The sequence below is a fragment of the Procambarus clarkii genome, chromosome 93, assembly GCF_040958095.1.
Source record: "Procambarus clarkii isolate CNS0578487 chromosome 93, FALCON_Pclarkii_2.0, whole genome shotgun sequence".
Lineage (NCBI taxonomy): Eukaryota > Metazoa > Arthropoda > Malacostraca > Decapoda > Cambaridae > Procambarus > Procambarus clarkii.
The window spans coordinates 10,176,256-10,188,452 of NC_091242.1; the positions used below are offsets into that span (position 1 = coordinate 10,176,256).

At 48.0% G+C, this 12,197-nt stretch overlaps 1 protein-coding gene across 1 annotated transcript; it reads right to left on the reverse strand.

Annotated features, from left to right (window-relative positions):
• Positions 1-6,312: 6,312 nt before the first annotated feature.
• On the reverse strand, positions 6,313-8,735 carry LOC123749302 (uncharacterized). Its single transcript, XM_069319550.1, has 2 exons — positions 8,624-8,735; positions 6,313-7,784 (listed from the first exon to the last, which is right to left on the reverse strand). Exons 1-2 carry the CDS (start codon positions 8,733-8,735, stop codon positions 6,313-6,315), a joined length of 1,584 nt encoding a protein of 527 aa, XP_069175651.1.
• Positions 8,736-12,197: the final 3,462 nt, after the last annotated feature.

The following is a 12,197-nucleotide window of genomic DNA, read 5'->3' on the forward strand; positions in this document are numbered from 1 at the left end:
ATGTTTGTAGATGAAAACGAGAACTGCAGGAAGTTACAAGATTACCTTGGAAAACTCTTTCAAGAGTTAACAAACAAATGGTTTCTGGATTTCAATCCAAAGAAGTGTAAGGTTACGAAGACGGGAAAGGTAGACAGAAAAACCGGAGGCATCTACATCATAAGAGAAAGGAAACTACAGAAATCGAAGAGAGATTTATGACTGGATATAATTTCAACAAATTAAAGCACTTGCCAATGTTGAAAACTTTGGCAACATCTACTTCCTCTCTCATTTTCCCCTCCCTTTTCCCTCTTTGCAATCTCCTTTCCTTTCCCTTTCCCTTTCCTCATTCCCTCTCCCTTCAATATGATACATAATTAACAAAAATACCTTCCATGATAATAAATAACATTCTCACTTCATTTACACTTAATCCTTAATTTGTCATTGTGTTGCAAAGTGTTTCATGAGCACAAGACTGATCACAAAACCGGCTTTTGTTATTAAGACTGAAAACAAAAGCCGGTCTGCTGTTGCAATTATGCAGCTACAGAGAGACGTACGACTGACACAAATACTTCAATATACCTGATCAACCAGGCTGTGGCCTGATCAACCAGGCTGTGACTCATACGTCAGGCTGCGAGCAGCCGCGTCTAACAGCCTGGTTGATCAGTCCAGCAACCAGGAGGCCTGGTCGACGCCGCGGGGACACTAAGCCCCGGAAGCACCTCAAGGTAACCTCAAGGTACCCAGCTTGCACCACGAAGCTACTGTTGCAAATCATTTGTGTAATTCAGATTCTGAATTTGATATATGTGTTTGGCACTATATAATGAAGGGAAATATATAGTAATTATATACAGTATTTCAAAGGAAGTCGCCAAGCTAGCCTTGAGAAATAAAAAAGTGATTTATTTACGTGTATCTTAAGATATATTAGCGAATATCTTGCCCTGATACCTGGTTGATGGGGCTCTGGGAGTTCTTCTACTCCCCAAGCCCGGCCCGAGGCCAGGCTTGACTTGTGAGAGTTTGGTCCACCAGGCTGTTGCTTGCAGCGGCCCGCAGGCCCACATACCCACCACAGCCCGGTTGGTCCGGCACTCCCTGGCCCTAAACGATTGCTGGACCTAGACACACGCCCTGACCAACGGTGGAGGACCCCCTTAAGATGATCGTCCCCTCCTGGACGATTGCTGGAACCCTGAAGGACGCCCTGGAAAGCGTTTGGAAACTGCCCCTCAAAGAGATTCTTTAGGATAGATTCCGGGGTCACCATGTTTAAACCTTATTAAATATCCGGGAACTATTCGAAGAGCTTAATGGAATCCCTTTTACGATGAGGGGCTATAGTGATTATGTACAGCTTGAATCACTTAAGAATATGGTGGATATCCTTTCACCAACCGTGTAGAGTCAGGTGGATAACCTCTGACCAGCAGTATAGAGTCAGGTGGATAACCTCTCACCAGCAGTATAGAGTCAGGTGGATAACCTCTGACCAGCAGTATAGAGTCAGGTGGATAACACTCACCAGCAGTATAGAGTCAGGTGGATAACTTCTCCCATGTCGAGCAGAGTCAGGTGGATGAGCTATTCAGTCATTCACAAAAGAAAATAGCTCGGCAAATGACAAATGAATAATGCAACACTCAGTTGGATGCAACATTATGCAATGCAAAGGATTCTGAATACATTAGTGAAGCCTAAACTGAAGCTTCGTTAGTGAAGCCTAAACTGAAGCTTCGTTAGTGAAGCCTAAACTGAAGCTTCGTTAGTGAAGCCTAAACTGAAGCTTCGTTAGCGAAGCCTAAACTGAAGCTTCGTTAGTGAAGCCTAAACTGAAGCTGCGTTAGCGAAGCCTAAGCTCAATTAGGGTAAACCTAAGCTGAAGCTATGTGAGGAATCCCAATTCATCCGCGAATACATTAGGGAAGCCTAAACTGAAGCTTCGTTAGTGAAGCCTAAACTGAAGCTTCGTTAGCGAAGCCTAAACTGAAGCTTCGTTAGTGAAGCCTAAACTGAAGCTGCGTTAGCGAAGCCTAAGCTTAATTAGGGTAAACCTAAGCTGAAGCTATGTGAAGAATCCCAATTCATCCGCGAATGCATTAGGGAAGCCTAAACTGAAGCTTCGTTAGCGAAGCCTAAGCTGAAGCTCAATTAGGGTAAACCTAAGCTGAAGCTATGTGAAGAATCCCAATTCACCCGCGAGGCGCTAAACACAATCAATCAATCAATCAATCAATCAATCAAATGTGGATAAACAGTCTTACGACTAACGCTTAAATCGATCTATTCAAGGCAGGTTTTTTCATGAAATATAAATTCAAACTATTCAGGGTAGTTTCTTCATTATTTATACATTCAATATAAATCAAAGAGAATGTATGAAATGTGTATAAACGAAGACGCAAATTGTCTGAAATATATATATTCTCCAGGGTAAATATTTCCCTCCTATAAAACCACTTGAAAATCACTAGCAATAAATGCTTGCTAGAACGTAACTATATTTGCGAATTTCCATATATTATCTCTTGTAAAATAGGCGAGCCACTGTGTCCAGGAATATGAGTGTCTAGGGATACGAGCGTCTAGGGATACGAGCGTCCAGGAATACGAGCGTCCAGGAATACGAGCGTCCAGGAATACGAGCGTCCAGGAATACGAGCGTCCAGGAATACGAGTGTCCAGGAATACGAGCGTCCAGGAATACGAGCGTCCAGGAATACGAGCGTCCAGGAATATGAGTGTCCAGGAATACGAGTGTCCAGGAATACGAGTGTCCAGGAATACGAGTGTCCAGGAATACGAGTGTCCAGGAATACTTGTGTCCAGGAATACGAGTGTCCAGGAATACTTGTGTCCAGGAATACTTGTGTCCAGGAATACGAGTGTCCAGGAATACGAGTGTCCAGGAATACGAGTGTCCAGGAATACGAATGTCCAGGAATACGAGTGTCCAGGAATACGAGTGTCCAGGAATACGAGTGTCCAGGAATAGTGTCCAGGAATACGAGTGTCCAGGAATACGAGTGTCCAGGAATACGAGTGTCCAGGAATACGAGTGTCCAGGAATACGAGTGTCCAGGAATACTTGTGTCCAGGAATACGAGTGTCCAGGAATATGACGAGAGAAAATTTAATTAGGGCGAAAAATCAATTACTGCTAACTGCAGTAACCTAACCTGCAAATAATAGCTTCATTGCAAATCATGCAATGAAGGTATTATTTGCAATTATTAAAACTCTTGACAAATGATTTAGAGAAGCAGCTGAAATGAGGTGATTAACTTGAATAAATGAGCTATAACTTGACATACATAATCTTATCCAAAAAGTTCATTACCACAATAATTTAAAATATTCATAATTCTATAATTTAATCCATAGGTGATACATTGAGTTTACCTGTGGCCGGTTTTAAGAGTTCTTCAACTCCTGCAGCCCGGGCGGGGGTCGACAGGCTTGCCATCACAACCCGGCTGATCCAACACTTCCCACAGGATATCTAATTCCCTCTTGAAAACTTTAACCTTTTCCCAATCTTCTGTGTTTGAAGGACGAAGAGCCGTGACCTCTGATGTTCATTCAGGCTGCTCTGTGTCTGAAGTTTACCTTGAGAGGGTTTCGAGAGTAGTTCTTATTCTCCCTCCGAAGATCGAGAAGACGGGCAGGGTGTCACAGTTTGCTTGAAGAACAATAAAGTCCTTGAGTTTACTTTAAATCCCATCAAACCTGCTGCAGGTCAGAGTTCAATCCCTGACCGTCCAAGTTGTTGGGCACCATTCCTTCCCACCCCTCCCTTCCCCTTGTCCCATCCCAAATCCTTATCCTGACCCCTTCCCAGTGCTACATAGTCGTAATTGGCTTAGCGCTTTCCCCCTGATAGTTCACTTCCCCCTGTGGTCATGTGGTAACTCTGAGAATTGTATTCCTTCCCGTCATCGAGGAAGTCTAATCCCCCTTCGTCTTTGGATTCACCATAAAGTCAAACTGTCCAAATTTACAATCACACCAGCAGTGAGTACAAATTAAAGCCTAAAGTAATCCTCATCTAATCAGGAATAATCCGGACGGTAATCTTCAATACTGGATTTATTCCATTGTGTAGTAAATCCAAATGACAATCTCTCCAATCAAGGATTAAAATAAATCTTAAATGTCAAGCTTCATACAGTCTGGAATCATCAAACCAATTCGTTTTCCAGGCGATCTTTGCAATATTTTTTCTCTTTCCAGGTTCACATAATCCAGCACAAGAGAGAGAGAGAAGGGGGAGGGGTAAAATCAAGTGTTGAAGCTGGTAGTGGACTGGAACCTGGAACCGTGTCATTTGAAGCTGGTAGTGGACTGGAACCTGGAACCGTGTCATTTGAGGCTGGTAGTGGACTGGAACCTGGAACCGTGTCATTTGAAGCTGACAGTGGACTGGAACCTGGAACCGTGTCATTTGAAGCTGATAGTGGACTGGAACCTGGAACCGTGTCATTTGAAGCTGATAGTCGACTCGCTTGTCTGTTATTGGCCGCCAACCACCTGGAAAACACAGTTCACTACTGATGTCGATGGTCAAGGCTGCTGCTTTATTCCAGAATAAACGAAGGAGTTCATCGTTTTAATAAACGAAGAGGTTCATCGTTTTAATAAACGAAGAGGTTCATCGTTTTAATAAACGAAGGAGTTCATCGTTTTAATAAAAGAAGAGGTTCATCGTTTTAATAAACGAAGAGGTTCATCGTTTTAATAAACGAAGAGGTTCATCGTTTTAATAAACGATGAGGTTCATCGTTTTAATAAACGAAGAGGTTCATCGTTTTAATAAACGATGAGGTTCATCGTTTTAATAAACGATGAGGTTCATCGTTTTAATAAACGAAGAGGTTCATCGTTTTAATAAACGAAGAGGTTCATCGTTTTAATAAACGAAGTAGTTCATCGTTTTAATAAACGAAGAAGTTCATCGTTTTAATAAACGAAGAAGTTCATCGTTTTAATAAACGAAGAAGTTCATCGTTTTAATAAACGAAGAAGTTCATCGTTTTAATAAACGAAGAAGTTCTTCGCTTATTCCTGAAACGAATGAAGACTTTAATATTGCTAAGGACTGACGTTTAGTCTACATCATACAAGGCTTAATGTTCAGACTGTCAAAAGACTGACACTACGTATTGTCTGAATGATTTAATAGATCATTTACGATAGAAGTTCGATTCCCGATACTTATGATCGATTCACTTAAATTTCAGACGGAACATTCAAATTTTTGACATTACAAAATATTACACAGGTAGTGTACCACTCTTCCTGTAAATCAAAACCCCCATTCCAAATTGGCCATTCTTGCAACTGACAAACTGGTAGATTGGTCTGGGCTAATCTGATTGACAACTGGAAATCAAACGACTCAACAATTCCAGAATGCCAACTTGAGGATGTGGAACTATGTGGATATTCCAGACTGACAAGTGGGCAAAAATACTCCCTATTCCAGTCTTACTCCAGGATACTTACTTACTCCATACATCCTTATTCCAGGATGATCAAAGAATATATACCACTCCAGAGGTTTGGAAAAATCTAAAGGCTGTCATTACAGGCTGAAGCCTGAGAGCCGAGAGTCCTATTGCTTGACCATTCCTCTAGCGCTCTAATGACGATTGACAATGATGCTATACACATACTTCATCTATTATGCTCTTGGAATGCTCTCGGACGTAGGTTCGAATCCCCGTCACGGCCCTTATGGATTTGTTCATAATTCATCTATTTTTCTTGTTTTCGGGGAGGGGGGGGGGGTAAGTTTACAATCTCAAATTTGACTCCCTCAACACGGAAAATGCAAACTGGAGGGGATAAGGCTCTGTGACTAGAGGAAATACATGGGGTTTTGCCTGAAGTATAACACTTAAAAGTTTACCTACTATTCCTTAGGAAAAATAGCAGATAGTGAGTGAGTGGAGATCATTACTCAACTCCCGACTGACAATCGCCAGACCTAAAATTTCAACAACACCAAACTGATAAAGACCTCTGCAAGACCAAGCCACTGATCGAAACTGCCACCTGTAAGATCCACCACAATCTTCCACACCGGAAGATGGGAAACCCGCCCTCGTCACCCGGGACATTAGAGGAGACATTTGTCTGCTTCTCAACCTCCCCCCCCCCCTACCTCCTCTCCTCCCTACCCAGGAGGAGACCGTGGCTTCACCGCCCCGGGGAAACTCTCCCAATTACAACCTAATGTTCCAGGTCGACTCTAACCCAACTCTGATTATTCTCCATTTACAAGAGTTTCTCCCGAGACGACTAAACCAACCCCAGCTATAACTCCCAGCCCTTGCCAGGTTGCTCACGCTCCTGAAAAATACCGAGGTCTGGGAAGCGTGGAACGGGGTCTGGGAAGCGTGGAACGGGGTCTGGGAAGCGTGGAACGGGGTCTGGGAAGCGTGGAACGGGGTCTGGGGAAGCGTGGAACGGGGTCTGGGGAAGCGTGGAACGGGGTCTGGGGAAGCGTGGAACGGGGTCTGGGGAAGCGTGGAACGGGGTCTGGGAAGCGTGGAACGGGGTCTGGGGAAGCGTGGAACGGGGTCTGGGGAAGCGTGGAACGGGGTCTGGGGAAGCGTGGAACGGGGTCTGGGGAAGCGTGGAACGGGGTCTGGGGAAGCGTGGAACGGGGTCTGGGGAAGCGTGGAACGGGGTCTGGGGAAGCGTGGAACGGGGTCTGGGGAAGCGTGGAACGGGGTCTGGGGAAGCGTGGAACGGGGTCTGGGGAAGCGTGGAACGGGGTCTGGGAAGCGGGGAACGGGGGCTGGGGAAGCGTGGAACGGGGTCTGGGGAAGCGTGGAACGGGGTCTGGGGAAGCGTGGAACGGGGTCTGGGGAAGCGTGGAACGGGGTCTGGGGAAGCGTGGAACGGGGTCTGGGGAAGCGTGGAACGGGGTCTGGGGAAGCGTGGAACGGGGTCTGGGGAAGCGTGGAACGGGGTCTGGGGAAGCGTGGAACGGGGTCTGGGAAGCGTGGAACGGGGTCTGGGAAAGCGTGGAACGGGGTCTGGGGAAGCGTGGAACGGGGTCTGGGGAAGCGTGGAACGGGGTCTGGGGAAGCGTGGAACGGGGTCTGGGGAAGCGTGGAACGGGGTCTGGGGAAGCGTGGAACGGGGTCTGGGGAAGCGTGGAACGGGGTCTGGGGAAGCGTGGAACGGGGTCTGGGGAAGCGTGGAACGGGGTCTGGGAAGCGTGGAACGGGGTCTGGGAAAGCGTGGAACGGGGTCTGGGGAAGCGTGGAACGGGGTCTGGGGAAGCGTGGAACGGGGTCTGGGGAAGCGTGGAACGGGGTCTGGGGAAGCGTGGAACGGGGTCTGGGAAGCGTGGAACGGGGTCTGGGGAAGCGTGGAACGGGGTCTGGGGAAGCGTGGAACGGGGTCTGGGGAAGCGTGGAACGGGGTCTGGGGAAGCGTGGAACGGGGTCTGGGGAAGCGTGGAACGGGGTCTGGGGAAGCGTGGAACGGGGTCTGGGGAAGCGTGGAACGGGGTCTGGGGAAGCGTGGAACGGGGTCGGGGAAGCGTGGAACGGGGTCTGGGAAAGCGTGGAACGGGGTCTGGGGAAGCGTGGAACGGGGTCTGGGGAAGCGTGGAACGGGGTCTGGGGAAGCGTGGAACGGGGTCTGGGGAAGCGTGGAACGGGGTCTGGGGAAGCGTGGAACGGGGTCTGGGGAAGCGTGGAACGGGGTCTGGGGAAGCGTGGAACGGGGTCTGGGAAGCGTGGAACGGGGTCTGGGGAAGCGTGGAACGGGGTCTGGGGAAGCGTGGAACGGGGTCTGGGAAGCGTGGAACGGGGTCTGGGAAGCGTGGAACGGGGTCTGGCTTACGAGGAAAGGCTGCGAGAAATGCACCTCACGACACTGGAAGACAGAAGTATAAGGGGGAGACGTGATCACTACCTACACAATTCTCAGAGGAATTGACAAGGTAGATAAGGATAAACTGTTCAACATGAGTGTTACGCGAACAAGGGGGGGACAGGTGGAAACTGAGTACCCACATGAGCCACAGGGACGTTAGAAAGAACTTTTTCACTGTCAGTAGTTAACAGATAGAATGCATTAGGCAGTGATGTGGTGGAGGCTGACTCCATACACAGTTTCAAATGCTAGAAATCTATCATATTTCTATCAAATATGATAGAGCCCAGTAGGCTCAGGAATCTGTACACCAGTTGACAGTTGAATGGCGGGACCAAAGAGCCAAAGCTGAACCCCCGCGAGTACAACTAGGCGAGTCCACACACACACACACACACACACACACACACACACACACACACACACACACACACACACACACTGCATTAAGAAAATACATCAAACATTCAAGCGCGCGCGCGCACATGCGCACAAGAAAATTAAGATTTAAAATCCATCTTACCCGGCAGAAGCTAGACGCCTCAGGTAATAAAAGGTAATTAAACTTAGTCGGGGTTATTACCAACTCTTAGTCTTATCTTGCCTCAACTTTAAGTCTTATCTCCCCCCCTCCATCTCCTTCCCCCCCCCTCTCCCCATCTCACAATCCAGTTGTTTATCTTCCCATTCCAGCTGTTTCACTTCAAATTCCAGCTGTTCAACGTCTCATGACCTATCGACTCCTTATCAGTCTTCCTCCTTATCTTCGTCTTTAGTAGTTCCTCCTCCTCCTCTTCGCATCCTATAACAACCTTATCTTCCCAATTATAATTATCGCCTTTCATCGCAAGCTCATTAGCTCCTCGTTACAGTCTATGGTAATTTATTAACATTACTTAATTATCAGCTTTATTGAATGGTGATTAAAGCACACAACAGATGATGAGACGGCGACGTTTCGGTCCGTCGTGGAGCATTATCAAGTCGATTGTGATTGACACAATCTATCGGATAGTGATCGTATCTTCGTATGACAATCATGCCTTCTGTAACGTTGTTGTGACGCGTCGTCAACTTTATTGGTCGTCAGCCGTCAGCGACGTATTTTACTGAATGTCAGCCGTCAGCGACGTATTTTACTGAATGTCAGCCGTCAGCGACGTATTTTACTGAACGTCAGCCGGCAGCGACGTATTTTACTGAACGTCTGCCGTCAGCGATGTATTTTACTGAACGTCAGCCGTCAGCGACGTATTTTACTGAACGTCAGCCGGCAGCGACGTTTTTTACTGAATGTCAGCCGTCAGCGACGTATTTTACTGAACGTCAGCCGTCAGCGACGTATTTTACTGAACGTCAGCCGTCAACGACGTATTTTACTGAACGTCAGCCGTCACAGCGACGTATTTTACTGAACGTCAGCCGTCAGCGATGTATTTTACTGAACGTCAGCCGTCAGCGACGTATTTTACTGAACGTCAGCCGTCAGCGACGTATTTTACTGAACGTCAGCCGTCAGCGCTTCACAGACCTTCGCCAACAGCCTCACCTGGACATCTTAGTGACGTCAGCACTAATATTTTTGCTGTTTAAATTTGCACAATTAAATTTTTTTCTGGAAAATTAACACAAAATGAGCCCGAAAGGCTGTTTCGTGCTGATTAAGAACAAGGATAACAAATTTGTTAACGAGCCCAAAGAGTGAACAAAGTCTTAATGCGAACTACCCACTATGAAAAGCTCAGTTCCCCAAGTGCACTGTGCTGTCTCCAGCACTTTTCCTCGTTCTCAAAGCGGACATAGACCAGGGGTTAAGATCCACGAAGCAGTTACGCAAGTACTTACGAACGTGGGCTATCCTTCCGCGATCTTTGACGGCTTTGGTTACCTTTATTAAACAGTTTACAAGCATGAAAACTTGCCAAACAACTGTTGACATTGTTATATACAGCCTCCTGGTGCTTCGGAGTTCATTAATTGTTTATAACTGTAAACAATGCCGGCGAAGATTGAGACAAGATGAACAGGTTCATGCTTGCGTAACTGCTTCGTGAATCTGGTCGCAGGACACAAATTACGAGTAGACAATATAGAGGGTCAGAGGTAACCTGCAAACTGATATTGACAAGGTATTGCAATGGCCCACAGCAAACACCACGATGCTCAATCAGGAGAAGTTATACCTTATCTGCAATAGTAAAGACGAAGAAATCAAGCTGGAGCCACAAACAAAATGACTGACTGGACTGGACTGGACTGGACTGGACTGGACTGACCTGACCTGACCTGACCTGACCTGACCGACCGTGCGTTCGTTCGTGCGTGCGTGCGTTCGTTCGTGCGTGCGTTCGTTCGTCCGTCCGTCCGTCCGTCCGTCCGTCCGTCTCTCTCCCGCTCCTTGCACTCAATCTCCCTTGAGTAGATGAGTGCGTCGAGTGCCAGTGTCCCTCGGGTTTAATAATCTCCCTCTCAGACCCCCATATAACGGATCCTCCTCTTCACACCCATAAACACACACCCCATACCTCAGCCCGAAACACACACACACTCTCTCTCACTCTGCTTTAGTTTCCCCTCTGACAGCTCATGGAACATGCTTCTAAATGTCTATAAGCTTCAAAGACAGGAACCAGACGCACAAGACCTGAGCTGTGTGTACAGCCCAAATGAGAGCAGCCAGCAATCACTGGAAGAACGAAGCTATAGAGCGATAATGCACAAGAATACCCAAAGTCCGAATGATGGGAAATAGAACTGACAAAACCACTCTACGCCAGAATAAAAAAAAAATACAAATTCTCGAAGGAATTCGAAACACAATTTCACAAAATCCTGAACCGCGCCAGGAACTGATATCCTCCTTACACAGAAGGCCGAACAGGCAAGAATAACAGAGTAAGAATAGGCAAGAACACACAGGACCACAGGACCCACAGGCCGGGACCAGAGAGCCAAAGCTCAACCCCCGCAAGCACAATTAGGTGAGTACAGGCCGCGGGGCCGTCAATCCCCAATACTAACGTTAAGATATATATATATACGCAAGGTATAAGGTATACCTTATACCCCCCCGCGGTATATCCGTCGTTCCGACACGTCCATTCCTCGTCCTACCCCGTCTCAAGAGCACACGTTGAGTCATGTCAATTTCCGTTTCAACCCGGACTGATTAATGACCGATGGAGATTGATTGCCAGCACGAGCCAGAGCTCTTCAATACAAGCGTCGCTGCTCCTCCTCCACGCCGTTGCAGTACCAACACACGCGATATCCAACCGCTGATACACTGGGAGGAACTGATATCGTAATCTTGTCAAAAGTAAATATTGCCGTGATGGGAGTGATGGTGATATTTTTTTTTTTTTGGGGGGGGGGGGGAATGGTGATTGTGAGAGATTTATGTGACGATGGTGAGTAGATGGTGGCAGTGGTGGTGAGTAGATGGTGGCAGTGATGGTGAGTAGATAGTGGCAATGGTAGTGAGTAGATGGCATCAGAGAATAGGCAATGCTGTAAATCAGATCAAAATACTGATTTTCCACCATGATTTTTTGGAGCTTGGAAAACTGATGGGTGAAGGGCGAGAGGGAGGGGGAATTATCAGGGGGGAAAGCGCTATGTCATTTCGACTATATAGCACTTGGAAGAGGTCAGGATATCATTAGGGACGGGACGCAGTGGAAAGGAATGGTGCCCAACCACTTTGGACAGTCGGGGGATTGAACGCCGACCTGCATGAAGCAAGACCGTTGCTCTACCGTCCAGCTCAAGTGGTTGGGCACTCATGTTCGCCCAAGGAGCGCGAAAATAGCTGAGTAACAAACCAGTTAGAAAGGAGGTAAAAAGTGGAGACAATGTCAGGTTGTTAGGGGGGGATGGGTTGTGGAGAGGGGTGAGAGGGAGGGGGAGGGGTGAGAGGGAAGGGGGAGGGGTGAGAGGGAGGGGAGAGGGGTGAGAGGGAGGGGGGGAGGGGGAAGAAGGGGGAGGGGTGAGAGGGAAGGGGGAGGGGTGAGAGGGAAGGGGGAGGGGTGAGAGGGAAGGGGGAGGGGTGAGAGGGAGGGGAGAGGGGTGAGAGGGAGGGGAGAGGGAGGGAGGGGAGAGGGGTGAGAGGGAGGGAAGAGGGAGGGGAGAGGGGTGAGAGGGAGGGGAGAGGGGTGAGAGGGAGGGGAGAGGGAGGGAGGGGAGAGGGGATGAGAGGGAGGGAAGAGGGAGGGGAGAGGGGTGAGAGGGAGGGGAGAGGGGTGAGAGGGAGGGGAGAGGGAGGGAGGGGAGAGGGGTGAGAGGAGGGGGAGAGGGAGGGAGGGGAG